This window comes from Chiroxiphia lanceolata, chromosome 5, assembly GCF_009829145.1.
Source record: "Chiroxiphia lanceolata isolate bChiLan1 chromosome 5, bChiLan1.pri, whole genome shotgun sequence".
Taxonomy (NCBI): domain Eukaryota; kingdom Metazoa; phylum Chordata; class Aves; order Passeriformes; family Pipridae; genus Chiroxiphia; species Chiroxiphia lanceolata.
Window position 1 is genome coordinate 42347797 of NC_045641.1, and position 16800 is coordinate 42364596.

General features: G+C 40.6%; 1 protein-coding gene across 7 annotated transcripts in view; it reads left to right on the forward strand.

Moving 5' to 3' along the window:
• Positions 1–9345, forward strand: part of LRRIQ1 (leucine rich repeats and IQ motif containing 1) — a 110392-nt gene extending 101047 nt beyond the window's left edge. For 4 of the 7 annotated variants that reach the window (XM_032688901.1, XM_032688900.1, XM_032688902.1 and 1 more), the window contains one exon: positions 9194–9345. In XM_032688901.1, coding sequence (XP_032544792.1) covers positions 9194–9339 — 146 coding nt within the window. In that variant the 3' untranslated portion in view covers positions 9340–9345. Of the gene's footprint in view, positions 1–3668; positions 5097–9193 lie in introns of those variants that run through there. The other 3 variants (XM_032688903.1, XM_032688904.1, XM_032688906.1) reach the window with 2 other exon arrangements.
• Positions 9346–16800: the final 7455 nt, after the last annotated feature.

Here is a 16800-nt window from a genome sequence, read left to right on the forward strand (position 1 = left end):
GTTTTTTTAATTGACATGCAATTATTTTTACTTCTTGCAAGATTCTACCTAGATGCTTACTTTACGCTTAAGTACAAAAATGCTCATACCTAGATTTTACCTGGAATAGCAAAAGACATGAAGTAAAAGTAAGCATAATAATTTGTGGCCACATGTATGATCAATCAGGTAAATCCTATATATTTGCAATGCATTCCATTCGTTATTGGATTATCATTATTGAATTAGATATTAGGAAAAAGGTTTTCACTGAAGGGGTGGTCAAGCATTAGAACAGGCTGACCAGGGAAGTGGCAGAATCACTGTTACTGGAAATGTTCAAAAAACATGTAGATGTGGTACTCAGAGACGTGGTTTAGTGGTGGACTTGGCAGTGCTGGGTTAATGGTTGGACTTGATGATCTTAGAGGTCCTTTACAACCTTTATTATTCTATGATTCTATTCCTATGTTTTCATTTTTCTTTCTGTTTGATCTTGCATTGACTAGGAGAAAGAACTGCATGTTTGACTAATACCTTCATTGTAAATGAGGTTTCCTTGCTTCATGACACAATTTTTCAATCATAAATAAGATTTAAGACAGAAGCAGTCTGTGAGTATAGTGTCTAAGAAATAGTTACGATAGGAATAGGAGTAAGAAAACTGCACTATGCTGGTATGAGTCGTATCTGTGCTTGAGAATTCTTCTTCAGGGAATAGACTGTTGGATTTCCATGCCAGTTCTGTCTTTCATCACTCCAGTTAGACCAATAACTGGAACAGCAGCATTGACAATAATACCCATCTCTTAGTACTGTTTAGTAGATATCAAAAGTGCTTTATTGGAAGTGCAAGCATAAAAGTTTCAAAGATGGAAAGATGAGACATACAAAGGGAACGATTTACAGTGATTTACAACAAAACTGTCTTGTAGATACTTCATTCCAAATTAGTTGATCTCTCTCTACAATGGTTTGATTTTCTTTGGCTGAAAGTGCTGAGATCTGTTTGAAGGATGGAAAGACAGAGTAGTCTATGCTTTAAATCGGTTTGTCTAGGTCACAAGTGTTAGTAAAGTTTAAAGCAGACCCTACGAAATCTAGTGAGACTAGATAAAGAATGACTGTCATGACTGTCAGAGAGCCTCTGATTTGTTAAACCCACGTTCAAAGGAATAGAGAGTCAACACCTCTATTGGGATTTTTGTGAAAATACCTTCAGGCTGATGAAGTTATCCTGCCCTATTACTGAGGGTCTGCAAATCTTGAGCAATGATTCTGACCAACATAGAAAATGTTGTTTTGTCAGACAGCTTATATGCTGATTATAATTGCATATATGCAAGATTAATAATTTATTACATTTCTTGCACAAAATATATGACTGCTCTATCCTCTAAACAATGTGTAAAGCAGTTACAATCAAAAATAAAAAAATAACTTTGTGAACTTTTGACTCTGAGATTTAGGCAAGCAGAATTCATGCTATGATAGATGTGGCTGTTATTCTGCCAAAATAAAAGGATGTATTAGTAATTTATGAAGACTATTCGCAAGTTTCTTGCAGCAAATTACAGCAGGTCTTTGAAACAATAATATACATTTCATACTAACGTAAGAACAATATATCCCTTCCAATTGCATGTACTTATGAGTTGAAAGCCAGAAAACTTGCATATAGATTTCTGAAATCCATCCTAAAAATGATATTTAGCAGTACATAGAGGTTCATAAACAAGTGAGGTTGTTAATACAGAAATAATCCAGATCAGGCAATTAGGATGAGTTTGATTGACTGTCTTACTACATTGACTCTTACTTCTAGACTAGTTTTCGAATTCATTATTGATAGGCTTCTTTTAGCATTGTATTTATTCTGCTTTAAAAATAATGTAATAAAAAATATTTTTTGTCAAAATACAGAAAGAAAAAGCTGATATGTCTAGTTTACCTTTATTATTGATAAAATCTTGAAGATAAGTGCATAGGAAAAGCAGTCACAAACATAAGTTAGCCCCAAACTTCTTTTCCACTTTAAACATGCAATAGCAATTTCCTTTCTTTTCATTATTATTTTAACAAAGAACATATTCCAATCTTAATTCTTTTTGTTGTTTAACAATGTTTTCAATTTCAGAAAATATTTCTTTAAATTAAAGAAAGTATACAATTTAAAAAATATTATTACCATGTTAGATTTATTTTAAAATTTCACTAATTAGGCACTTAATTTACTAATTTGAGGGTTTCAGCCTTCAGTGAATATGTTATGGTTCCCAGGCAAAATAATTAATGAAAAGTTTACTGCTTGATTAAATAGTATTTTTTTTGCTCTTTAACAAAAGAGCACTGCACTGGAGAGACCTACTACCATTTGAGGTGTTAAATAATCCGAAGGCAGGGAATCTGGGAATTCTGTAGAGGCAAGACATCAGTACTTTAAACCTTTAGGAGGTACACCTAGAGTAAATTATATATTTTAAGAAAAAAGCAATTGACTACATTTGTAGAGCCATAAGAAAATGAATGGAGATAATAATACTTGAAAGCTCTTGATTGCCAAAAGAGAGAACTGTTTATTAAGATACATTTGCCATAATTTAAGAATTCACAAGAAAGGGAACTGTAGGCTGGGAAAAGCTCCTGACATTTAGATCTAGCAGGCTACAGAAAATCATCTATGAGAAAACAAAGAAACTCTTACTCTTTGAAATTTATAGCTATGTTGTATATATTAGTACATAGAACGATATTCAGTAATATTTAAACTTTGTTCTAATTTTTTGGGACAATGTATTGTGAGAAATTTATTTTGCTATTGAGAAGTACTAAAAAGTTAAACTATCAAAAATACTTACTAAAAATATATAGTTATTAATATTTTCCTTTGGTAAGTGGCAAAAAGATATTAATGAAATTTGCATTTGATAAACTATCATTAATTATATATATATACACATATATATATAAACAGCTGAACTGCTGTACTGTGAATATTGCATCATTGTCTTGGAAAGTTTGGGTTCTGTTCCCCAGATGCCAAAGAAAGATATTTCTGGGCATAAAGTGTTCATTTATGCTAAACAAATATCATACCTTTAGTCAAACCTACTGGTTATTTTATTTACATAATTGTTTTAATTATTTTGTAGAAACTATTGTCTAAATTACTCAAGCATCTGTATGCGTGACACTGAAAGTGATTGTTTCACGTATTTCTGTGTTTTCTTAAACTTGCTGTGGCACCATCCAGCATCTAAGTTTAAGTATACCTGGACTTTGAACAAAAGAAATCTCTCTTTTATTCAGTTTAATATAGTAAAACAATAACTGTTAATTAGATATATCTAATTGAACTAGTTCTCCATCTACTTGAAATATGAGTTTCTGTGTCAGAAGCACTGGGTATCTCTGTAAGTGTTTAAGTGCAAAATGGACAGACAATTGCACTTTTAAAAATATAATAATTTTGTGTAGTAATTTTAGTACACAAAGGAGTTTATTTTTTTTAGGTACTGCATTGTGAAAATATTTGTATTACTTTTAAAAGTGAACAATACATAATTATGAAATTTTGTGCTGTCAAATTAAACATGACAATTTTATCGTCTTAGAAAAGAATGTGATACAGTGAAATTTAGGGAGTTCTGGTTGGTTGGTTTTTAATTTCACGTCTGTTTACTGTTTAGAAAAGAATATTTCTACTCCAGAAAAATCCTGTTTGGGTCCATCTCGTAAAGAACGGATATCATTTCGAGACCATCCAGTGCAGCTCAGCGGAGGATGGGGAGCAGGCAAAAAAAGGCAAAAGCTTAAGAATATTAGCTGAATATTTGAGATAATTTAACTAGTTGATTAATCAAATATGGAGAGCATATGGGGACCTGTTTCTTTTTAAGCCAGTGAATATCAATTGTTGAATTTTCATTTATAACCAATAAACCATTTTCAGTTAACTACATTTGACTTATTTTATTATCCATGGTTACAGTGGTTTGAGTTTTGTGTTTTTGGTCAAAGTATTTTATACCTGTCAGTAAGTTATCATAGTTTGTGTTTTCAATTGCTTATATGTTCTTGTGGTGTAGAATGCAGAACTGATTAACTCTACAAGGTTTGTTGTACAGTGACTAAGTTTAGGCTTGCTTATAAGAACTGGATGAGAAGTCCAAATGTAATAAGGATTCATGTGATGTATGTCACATCTTGAAACACTGAATTCTCATTTTCTCACTAAATAAAATACATGCTTGCAAACTGTGTTGTGAGATATAACAGCCATCAATGCTATTCTTAGAGAAGTCTGTTTAGAATATTTTACTGAAGCAGCAAAAATTTGCAGCAACCTACAAATGGTGAGAATGCACTTTTCTTTTTTTAGGAATATGAGAAGTCCTCTAGATTTTTCATCATAAATTATTGTCATAATACGATAAAGCAACCTGTTGTAGTTTTATACTTTCAAATACTTCTAACGGTTTCCTAGAGGATTAAAGAAAAAAATAATTTAAAAGGTTCCCGTTTTGTTCTGGGGTAATGAAAAATTAGACCTACATGACACTGTTAATGCAACTTAATTTGTTCATGTAGCCAGGCTCTTCAGACCAATGTGTAAACATTTTGTGGTGCAAGGAGATCTAGAGAAAGAGAAGAGAAATAGTATTTCGACTATTCACAGGTATCTAACTCATTACTTTTAGTGAATGCTTTGTTCATCAACATACAGGACAGATTTCAAAGCCTAACATTATTTTAGTGTTTTCCACTTTAAGGGGAGAAGTTGCTAATTGAATCTAGGGAAGGCTGTCTTTGGTATTTGCTTGTCTGGTTTTGTCCAATATTGTGAGCCTCAACTCCCTACAGACAAAGAGGTGGGGAAGGCAATGGGGCTTGAAAATTTAGTAAGAAAAGAACGTAAACTCTTATGTTGTGGCAGTTTTTAAAATGTACTTACATTACTTGTGACATTATTTTGTGAGGTGCTTTTTATGCTAACATACACATTTGTATGGTTTAAAAGCAGTTATCTCCAATTTTGTGAATACTCACATTAATTTTCAGATAAAAAGATGGCTGATCTCATAGAAAACCTCCAGTAAATAACCTTGCTTGTTTGAGTCGGTGTCCTGTTTTTATTATCATTTTACATTTCAAAAGTCAGTGCAGCCTACTTGAGAAGACCTGCTTGGCCTACCTGACTGTCAAAATGCTGCAGTTGTCAGCAGGATATAAAATATCGCTAGATGCTTATGCTATCTAGTTGGTTTCCCAATGTATGTAGTTAGTGTTAAACTAGATTTCAGAATCTGCAGTATAAATACTATTAAATGTCACCCCCAAAGACTGGAGCTTTTATGATTTCAATTTTAACATCAGATTTGTAAGTTTTATAGGAAAACAATTGTTATTTCAAAATGTCTGCCGCTACATGTGGCAGTGTGTGTAACCACTGTTACAGGTGTTAACTGGAGATCCAAATACAAAATCAAGCAGTTCACAATTTGACATTTCTTGCAAATTATCCCCTCTATTTGTCTAGAGTAGCCGTAATATACTACATGTCACTAGAGCAGTAAATAAGATACTTCAGATTTCGTGTACCTTTCTATATCTATATCATCTATATCATCTATATCTGTATCTAGCTCTATATCTAAAAACTGCCTTCTGTATAAAAGTTATCAGACCTCATGTCTTTTGTTTTCCAAGTGTTTCTGAATAAGAAATACGGCCCAGCCTAAATAAAATGTTTTGGCAGCATTTTTAAAGGCATTCTGTTTTGCAAAGGTAAAAGGTAGCTTTTTAACATACAATTTACTAAATTACAAATCGGAATGGCAATATTCACTGACAGGCCTTTTTGGATTTATAAAATGCTTAGTCTGCTATTCCATGAGTTGATATTGTTATGCATAGGTTAAGTAATATACCCAACACGAATGAAATTATAAAGTATGTCAAAACAAGTTGCTGTTTTCATTATGTAACATTGCAATGTGTAATAGTATGACAACTTATTGTATCCAACACATTTGTCTCAGAATTGCAGTGTTGAAAATACAGTGTGTCTGATCAAATACAGAAAAACGTGCAAGGTGCAACTTCTGTTCAAGCTAGCAGAGAGACATTTATTGCATTCAGGAATAAGGCGAAGCAACCATCATGCCTTGCTGTTCATAGTCACATCTTACAGTATGTAAGCTCAGAGGTAACACAAATGATCCACATGGTGGTTATTTATGGGATGAATTTTTCAAACCCTACTCTGCAAGCAGTTTCATGATTTTTTCTGTCTTTTGGGGGTTTTCTTTTCCTTCTTTCTTCTACATTTTCTTTTTGTTCTTCTTTTCTTTCATCTACCCCCTGATGCAGCAATTCCCATTTAGGACAAGAACATATTCTTAAAAGTAAGTTTCTCTGGCAGTCTGTTCTGATGTTGGAGTGTCTGAGTCACAGTGACAGTCCAGCAAAGCCTGCACCACAGGTCCCCGAAACTCCATTTCTGGATGGTGCTCCAGACTTCTTCGTGGCTTACTAGCTTTATCTCCTCGACCCTTTTTTCTGTTCCCTGTAGATCTTTTAGGAGGAGGGACATCATATGAATATGCAGCTTGAGACTCAGAAATGTGGGAAAGAATTCATTAAAAATTAAGAAGAAAACAACTAAGGTGCATTTATGCATTGAACCGTTGATGGATGTCATTCCCCAAATTGGAAAGCTTTCTGGAAGCTCTCCTGAAGGGACCCCTGATGTGTCTTTTCCCGTGCAATTTACCTGAAGCTATGCACAGTAGTTCTTTAAATCCTCTGTTGTTTGAATGGGGATATTAGGAAAAACACCTGCAGCAACAAAAAAAAAGCTCCCCAAAATGCATATTCTGAATGATAACCAAGTGCTAATGGCGCTCAGATCACCCACACCTGAATCACAAAACACAGGCAGATTTTCCTACTTAAATATTCAGACAGGGTAACCGCGCTGACACCGCTTTGGTGCAGGCTGAGTTGGTATCACATTTGACTGTGACAATAATTATTAATTATATAATAATTATAATCATTATAATTAATTATTTATAATCCTATTATTCAAACATGCATTCGTTAAAGGTGTGTCCACTGTACAGTTTTCAAAAACATGCCACAAGTGGAATCCAAATCTAACCTCTGACACATGGCTGCAAAACTGCCGGTTAGTCTTCCATTACAACTGTTAAAAGCACTATGAGGAATATATTGGATTAATATCCTTTTGATTTTAATTTCAAATTATCGTGATAATGACAATTTGTATTTATGAAGGTACAGTCTTTCCTTGATACACACTGAAATAATAAACTATGTTTATTTTCTTTAGTGAAAAAAACCACATGAAAAGTAATATTACCACATGCCCCCAAAAGACAGGAATAGAACTAAAAATATATTATGAAAAATTAAGTAACCTGATATTACATCTGAGTTTCAAGCAGTTTGTTCTTAGCTTCCCTAGTTGGGGAAAAAAAACCCCAACAACCAACCAAACAAAAACCCCAGCAAGCTAAGTTGTTTTGTTTATGTTTTGTTTATTTCTTTTTACAGTCATAAGTGAAAAATGAAATATTTTTATAGGAGTTTGGAAAAGCATAAGAGCCTTGAATATTAGTCTGTCACTGCAGGAGTTTCCAGAGCCTGTGTGAGGAACGTATACATTCATATATACTTTCATATATTCTTTCGTATAAGTGGGATGTCAACTGGTCATGGATGTAGCTGTGGATAAGTAGGAATGGGACAGCTCTTGCTTCTCACACAAAGTCTTACAAATATGCCTAGAGTAGGGAAGGAGATTGGTATGGCCTGCAAGTAACAAGTAGACTAAAGTAACTGTTGCATCTTGTGGAGAACTGCTTTTCTGGTTTCCAAGGTCAATGATGGACAGAAAAATGCCCTTGGCTACATCCAGAAGGCACTCTTTTGAGCCCCAAGTTGTGCTGAGAGTTTGTTAGCAGTAAAATCCTCATTGGAGTTCATGAAGTTTCATGATGTCAAATGATCAGAGACTGGGGTTTCAAAAGATTTTTTAGTAGAAATACTGTATAACAGCCCCAGACTGACCATCCTTTCAAGGACTGGAAGTTGAAGTGAATGACGTTGTGAACCACGCTGTTATTTACAGAGCGTTTTGACAATTGGATTGTTCTTTATGAGCACAGACGGACTGCCTCAATTTTTTTGGTGAGAGATGCTGACACGACTGGTTAGCACATATGATCTCTATCTGCCGAGGTCTAGCATTTGTTCCTCTCCTGGTCTTCATTCGAATGCTAGATAGGTTTATTTGGAGCTAGTAACCTTTTCTTAGTTGATTGATTGCTATTTATATAATTTTTTTTTTCTTGTTGCATAAAGCATTACATAAGCCAAATACACAGGTAGATGTAAAATTACTTCTGACTGAAATGCAATTGATAGCTTTTTAACAATAGAGCAGGTAAGAGCGTTTTATGTTATGCCGGTTCCACTAAGTTAAGAAGTTATTAAAAACATGTTTACTAATAGCTAAAGGTCGGGTTTTATTTATTCCTATCTTATTCATTTGTTAAATTATGGTTATACAAAGAAACAAGAGTTCAGCAATTATTTTATTTTTTTTTTTTTAGCGAGGCACTATTTTAACCCTGAAGGCAAATAAGCACCACTAAGTAGCTGAGCCACAGCCAACGTGGTGTACAAATATCCTGAGACAGAAGACAGCTTTTTAGGAGAGATTACTATAACTGTTTAGTTAAATTCTAATAATGGATAGGTGCCTCTGTTTTAAGACAGCTTAATTTTCTGTGCTTGTGAGCCATGGTATGAAAAAAAGGAGCATACAAGAATAAAACGGGCTCTATGTTCCTGCAGCATTCCTATCATGAGATGAGAGCTGCCCCGTCCAAATGGCATGTTTTCTGCTACCGTCACCGCGTAGGGGTGGTTCGAGAGGTTATTCATTGCAAGAACACAAGTTAAGCCGTGACCTTGACTCTCATTTCCCTAACACGTTGCCATTTGTGCGATTGAATACATTTTCCTTTAAACGACGATGTCCTTATTGTGAGAAAAGAAGGCGCGCTGCGGAATTAAAAAAGCACAGCTAGGCGAGAAGATAATACATCAGCCGCGCGGTCTCAAGAAGTGGTAATTTCTGGTGGTTTTTTCTCTTCCCCCACAGTTTACTCTTAATTTGCAGGTTCTCTGCTGCGGCGTGCCAAGCGGCTGCGGCCGGTGCCAGCCCGGAGCGGCACCGAGGGGCTGCGCCCGGGAAACCGGCACAGAGACTGGCTTCCATTTCACGAGCGACAGCTTTATTCTGCAGTGCGGGTTCAGCCCCACTGAGTTCTGTGCGACTTTTGGCTGAAAATAAAATAAATTACCGAAATAAAAAGAAAAGAAAGAAAAGCATCAAACAAAACAAACCTCCAAAACAAGAGCAAAGAGCTGCGTTTTATGCAGCCCCTTCATGTTTATGCCTTTTTCATTGACTTTTAATTGCAGGTAATGACTCGAGAAGTTGTTGCCTTTATGTAATGTACAACCTGGCAGTGTGCCGAGTTAAATTCAGAGCCTCGGCCAGGGCGGTGCGGGAAGGATTTATCCCTGCTCTGGGGGGGATGCACTGGTTGTGGTGATAAGTGGTCCAAGGGGCGACTTACTTTCACCTGGCCCGCACCTCTTGCCCTGCGAGCAGGAGGCGAGATAGGGATTCATGCTTATCCAGTTTTGCTTTACCTGATTACTTGATAGCATGAAACATTTTATACTTTGCCTCAACACAAATGCAAACACAAATGAGAGATTTGCCTGCTGGGTCATGTCACCTCCTGACTGCCCATCACTGCCTGATACCCTCTAAAAAGAGCCAGCTTCCAAACGGGTTAGGGAGAATGTCTCCCGCGGTGGCATATGCCAGGTACGGGTTTTGTCGGGAAAAGTGAAATATTTCGAGGCAATTTGTAATATAGTGGATTAATTTTGATTGCCCAGGGTAGAAACAAAAAGAAGACTGTCTCTAACCATAGGCTGGGGGCTGGCTTTATTTGCCAAAATCAATATTTGTGTGGAAAGCTTAAAATATGTTGTTTTTCCAAGAGCTGAAGTTTTAAACAGGGGGAGGAGGAGGAGGACGCCCATGCATGAAATATTAGCAGCATATCGGTTAACCACTAAGTTCTTTTTTGTATTCATCGAACCGTTTCTGGTAAGAAGGGCAAGAGTCTAAAGACTCGGGGATAGATGCTCCTTAATGCAGGCTAGCATTTCAAAAGATACAGGCAGCTCTCAGCAAGTGACAAAATAAGGCTGAGACTGTACAGAGGTGGTGCTGAAAGACCGGAATAAAATTGCTCTGTGGCTTTCTACATCTCTGAATTATACATTTTTAATCGGATCTAGCACACATCGCATGGGGGTAAAAAAAAAATATGCATAAAAGCAAGGATTCTTTTAAACGAGGTAGACTTGAAAACCGGCAGTCCCTGTCAAAGCAGCTCAATGCATCCGTTTGTTAGTGCCTCCCACTTGAACAGGGATCTGTTTCTTACCCTTCCCTTCTGTCTCACACCTTCCTTTAGCTTTGTGCTTAGAAACTAGAATATCGACCCATATTTCATACCTTAGAAGAAATCAATTAATCTGAGATGACAAGGCAGCCCCCCCCCCCCACTCTTCGGGCCCCTCGATACATTCAGAGCCTCGGGTCGCTACGGTAGTGTAGCCCTTATATTTTCGGTATTGTCCCATTACTAATTAAACTGCTATCAGGGAAGGCCTTGCTTTTGGTTTGCTCTCTTGCAGAGATGCGCTAATACTCAGCGCCCGACAGTCCAGCCCTTAGCTGGTTCGCGGCGGGAGAGCGAGAAGGGGTAATTTAGTCAGAATTGTTCACTTAAAACTCGCAACTCCTTTGGGGAAGCGTCCCCTCCTTGGAAATAAATTCCGGGGGTGGGGCTGGGGGGAGAACCCGGAACATTCTGCAAAACCCACTAGTGAGCTTTTTCACTTCTAGATTTTTCTTCTAAGGTGTCTATTTCTATGATATGAAGAACAGTGTTTGTCTTTGCCTTGCGAATATCTCTATAATTTGTAGGCAATCTCGGCGGAGTGGGAGTGGGGAGGATTTGGCTTCCGAAGAGCCGCTCCGGCTGCTGGAACCCGACTCGGCCGGCACCGCCAGCAGGTTTGTCCTCTGGCGAGGGCGGGAGAAAGCCACCTCCTCCAGGGCTGCAGTCAGAGCAAGTCTGTGCTTGTCTTCCCTAATATCCCGCATGAAAAGTCAGAACCTACTCTTATTCGAATTGCAGGTTGGGGTGGAGGGAAATTGAATATATATATCGGATCCAGGAAGTATCTTTAGGAGCAGAGCTCTTCTTGATGGTGCCAAACTGCACAGGGCTTTGAGTCTCATGGCCCAACTTTCAAATCCTTTCTAAACTTGATAAAGGGCTACAATAGCAGTCCAATGAAGTATAGATTAAATTCTTGTATGATTTGTTTTTATAGCACATATGTAAGTAGGATTCATTATAATTTTAACTAGATCAAGATAAGAGATTAATGCTTTTATAGAGCATCTCTGCTGAGATTTCCTATGGGGCTAAGATTAAATCTGCACATTAAAAATTATCTCGTTCCATTTTGTGTTGAAAAAAAAAAAATATTAGATGGTTTAAGAAGAGTGACTCCATGTCAGAAGAAGAAAATTGTCGAGGTTCGTCTAGCTCTGACAACAATCGTGCTTTCCTAACGGGGTAACTTTCCTATTCATCAATTTCTTGTCTCCCCTCTGAATATGCCTTTGAGGGACATGGAATCGTGCAGATGTCACACAGGAAAACCCCCAAACAGCTGAGGTACTGTCAAAGCGCCAAACTACAGGAACCGTGAAATGATTGCTGTCGTTACGTTTGGGATGGTTTGTGGACTAAACTTGGGAACTTCTGAACCTCGAACCTGACTGGAAAAGAGAGAAATGCTGCAGGCTCAGGCCCACCTATTGAAACGCGACACACCGCTTTCCCTGTGCGAGGTGAACGGGGCTCCACAGACTCTTCTGCTGCCCACGCAGAATTTAAATTACCGAGTAGAAGAGTAGTCGACTTACACTTTCACTGATCACTGAAACTGCATATCTCAGTTTTTTGGTAAATTCATTCCAAATAGTGTCAATTAAACACTTCCTCTGCAAACGGAAAATCTTAAAGCTACCCACGTACACCGGAACCGATTTGCTCAGGTGAACAAAACCTGCCTTTTAGGAAGAAAGTTCGTTAAAAGGGGATCTTTTTGCAGCCTAGCTGCGGAAATCCTGAACACAATCTTTATTTTCAGTGATTAAAATAGTGATGCTTCACATGCTTTAAAATAAATAATAGTGAAAAAATAATAAAAAGGAAATCCAACCGTCCCCAAAACTCAACTTCTTTCAGTGTTGATTGAGAGGGAATACACTTCTTTTTACTGGCAGCAACAATATTTCGCATTATCCTTCTCACAAACAGGATGTCTGGAAAATTATAACTCAGCCAAACTAGATGTTGAATCTGTAATTTGCAATTTGTCACATTCCACTGGGAGGGAGATATGGAGCGAGTCGTGAAGTGTCTTTTTACACCTTTTTTTGCCTCCGCAGATCAGGTCTGTTCCTAGGACCGCGTGGTGGAGACCAAAGTGCTGGTTTCTCAGGCAGTCTCTGTGGAGCCTGCATCCAACTCATGCAATAAAATCTCCGGATCTGAACGTGAAATGAGCTGCTAGGTAAAACCTCAGCAAGGAAAACAGAGGGTTTGTGAAAATACTGAACCATTTGAGCACCTGTTTTTCGAGATAGACAGTTCTCTTTGTGTTTCAGGAACCTTTCTTTTCCCCCGGCGGCTATTGGGGTGCTTGATCCTATTCAAGAGAACGCATCGCTTCCTTTCTTCCCCTATAACCAGCCCTCAACCGCCCCTCACTGCGGGGTCATCCCCCCCCCCCTCCCCCGAGGGAACACCCAGCTCTCATCTTCATAGCTTCACTTTCCATTTTCCCGGATAACTGGAGCGTGCGTATGTGGAAGGTGAATAGTACCCCCAAAATTCGTTTAGGCCAGTCCAAGGTAGCACGACTTTCTTCTCATTCAATCCTTAAATACATTTCGTGTTGTAACTTTTCTGGAGGGAAGAGAAGCGTTAGTGTAAAACAGATTTAAAAGAAGCAATCTTCTTTCTGTACTGAGATCCATAGTTAAAAACCGGTATTAGAAATGGGGAGGAGACACGGGAGGGGATTCGGATTCCTGGGCATTTGGAAGGTATTGATGCCGTTCTCACTTTATTTAAACAAACGCAAGAGTGTGAGGAGATCCCTAGAACAGGCAGTAGCCCAGTTTGGGCTGGAAGCTGCCACGCCGAGTAGCAGCGCAGCAACGACTGAGGACCCAGAAGCGGACAGTGCGGGTCCGGCACCGCACTCGCACACTTCTCCTAAATTCCTGGATTTTTCGGCAGTGAGACCCTTGTAATTTATGCGGGATCCTCATTCCTACACTTGGTCTGTAACTTCGGATCTCAGGAAGAGAAGGAATGCGAGGGTAGCGGGGGGAAGGCAGCCCTCCGTCCCCGCAGGAGAGCCCAGTGGTGCCGGGGAGCCTTCCGGGATATGCGCGGCCGGCTCGTCCCAGTGGACAGGCTTCCTCGGAGAAGCCCCTATGCACTGCAGGGGCAAGCTCCTTCACACCACCTCTGGCCACGAAATGTCTCTCCATCACACATAACACCCCTTCACAGAAGGTTTAGGAGATACTCCATCTCTGGAAACACAGCGGCACATCTGCATGCAGCTCTTAATAACCGGGCTGCCTGGCGGAGGGAGTCGGTCCCTGAAGAAAGATGCTTTTCAAAGCTGTCTCACCTCAGCACAAATTTTTTTTTCCTTTGCCGCCTTCTCCCCCGGGATGTGTCCAACCCCTCTCAAATAATGTTAGCCCGCTGAAGTCAGCTTTCTGTTTTCAAGCTTCTAAGGAGAACGATTGCCATACGTGGCGCCAATTCTCCCCTAGGTTACATCTCTCCTTCCCTTTGAAGTCCGCTGGGTTGCAAAGAGGAGAATGAGAGCAGAATTTGGTCCCTGGAGCTAACAGTGATGTGGAACCACTCTGATTTTCATTTATTTATGTATTTCACGTGAAGGAGGGGTGGATTTTAAGATCCGGTTGTAAGTTTTGTCGCGCTAATACTCTGATATTGTAAGCGCATTTATATAAATGTCGGCGCTAATCTTGGCGGGGCGTGCTTTACAAAGACGGGAGGACAAGCGAGCGGAGTCTCCTCTGGGGTGAAGATGCGGGAGGGTCGGTGTTTTCTCAGCGGAGCGGGGAGGGGGTGAAGAGCACAGAGGACGCGGCAGCCTCAGTCCCCAGACCGGTCCCCAGACGAGGCCGGCGCCTCCCGCCCCCTGCGAGTCAGCGCCGCTGGGGTGGCCAGATCGTCCTGGGAAGGGGGGGAACGCTGGGGCTGAGGCTGCGGGCCAGCTCGGGGGGACTGAGCGCCGCCGCAGCCAGCGGAACACGCGTGTCCCCGTGGCGGGCACCCGCACTCCCTCCGGCCTCGCTAGAAACAGTCCTGCTGCTGCTGGGAGCCCCTGGGTTTTTTACGGTCACAGGAGATTCTCCTTGTCCTCGGCTATCCTGGAGTTTAATAGCTGTCTTTAAAGGGGGATATTTATTGGGATAAAAGTGGATTGCAAGCTGCAACAACGTTGCATGTGTCTTTCATTTAAAAGACATCGAGAGCTCCTTTTTCCCCCCCTCCCTGTCTTTTTTTTTTTCCTCCCCCAAGGCATTTAGTGCTTTTAAAGCACAGTTATAAACACACTGCCAAAGTGCCAGCACACGGAGATGCGGGGGCAGGGAGAGGATCTATTTCTCCGGGTACGGAGCAGGCGTTTCTCCAAGAGGTGCACGGAGGAAACGCGTCGTTTTCAAGAGAAATCCGGGGACGGGAACTGTCCCTGGAGCGGCTCCCGGGGCCGTGTCCAGCCCCTCTCCCTGGCAGGCAGCGAGCTGGCCCCCCGCCGCACCTGGCCGCGCACCGCGGGCACCGCTCGCCCCCCTCGTCCCTTCAGCTTTCCGTCTCCCGGAGGCTTACGGGAACCGCTTCCATCTCTCCCTCTCCACAGGAGAGCAAAGCGACATCCCACCCCACAAAACACACCGGCCCACCCCAAGTCCCCGAGCACCACCTCTGCTTTCTGTCCCGACGGGGCTCCGCGCCGCCCGCAGCCCCAGTTCCGTGGTGGCGGCAGGTAACGCTGTGAAACAGGACGGAGTTGCGGGGGTGGCAGCCTGGTTCTGACAGATGACAGAGAAGGGCAAGTTGTGTGCGTGGCGGGTGATGCCCGCAGCTACTCGACTGTGGATGAAACAAGCATTCCTCACTTAGCTACCCCTTTCTCCGGGAAAACATTAAATTAGAGGTCGACTGATGAAGGAAGGGAAGCCGCTCGCCGAGAAATACGTTGGACCTGAACTGATCTTCCCTTCACCTTTGGCTAGGTTCACAGGAAAGGTCTCTAAGCCGTTCCACAGCCCCCATGGCCATTACTGCACCGAAACTTCAGCCTCTCATTAAAGCCTCGCTGCTTTTCCCCCTCCCCGCCCCAATGGGGGAAGGGCCCACTGAACTGGGTTTTAAAATAGCCTCAGTAGAACAAACAAGCGCGGGCCCACGATGCTGAAATACTCATATGAAATGATTGAAGTCTCGGGTTTACTTTACTTCACCGAGTACTCCTTTCACGAGGAAGCAGGGAGCAGCTCTTCTCCTTAATTCGGACCCTTTTCGAAATAGTCTCCTATCTCTCGATTGTGTTTTAAATCTTGTCAATGTGCGAAAGAGCCATGGAATTCAACACTTCAAAGTTCACACTTTGTGTGAAAACTACTTTCTTTTCCAATATCCACAGGAATGCATCCATATATGGCTCATTTCTTTTTTATTTTATTACCTAAGACTTTTTTTTTAATACTTTCATTTCGAAACCGATTTTTTTTTTCAACTCAGTAGTGATATTTCAGATTTAAAATAAGGGTCCATTTTAACCGCTTTGCACACATGCACACACCCCCCAAACACAGACAGAGAGGCAGACTGGATGAGGTCTGTTTCATAACAGACAAACTCTCTTTTAGGCTGGTTTCTGATGTGAGAGATTTCTAGTTTTAAGTTTCTCTGTTTTCCATTCCCTCTACATAGAAAACCGCCTATAATTTTTCTTTCTCTCTTTAACCCTAGGACAAATTTCTGAGTTGTTTAATAAAGAAGAAACACCAGTTCTTAATTTTACAGCTTCAGAGAACAGGGCTGCAGCTACTGACGTATCAGTCAAATAGATTAAAGAAGACCCTTTACTTGAGGGTATGTGCCCCTGAAATCATCTTGCTCTGAGCCTCTCGGGGAGCTGGGGGGAGAGGGAGAGAAGCGAGGGATTGCTCTCGTTCAAGGATCCCTGGAGAAATGTGAAGAGGTTGCGGAGGGGAAATGTCCTTTTTTTCTGTCCTCCCTTCCTCCCTCCCTCCCTCTCTCCCCTCACCCTCCCCTAACGCTTATGTGTGTGTGTCTGTCTGAAACAGATCTGTCTATCGAAAATGGGCCTGGAACTCCCTCCTGTGTTGGGATTAGGTCTTGAGGGACCTGGGGTGGAGTTAGACTTCTTGCCTATTTTCATATTCATTAGAAATGGGAGGTTGCATAAGAAGTCCTGCTGAGCTTCAAGATATAAGAGCAACTTCGAGTCCCCCCTTTCAAGACAAGACAAATCAAA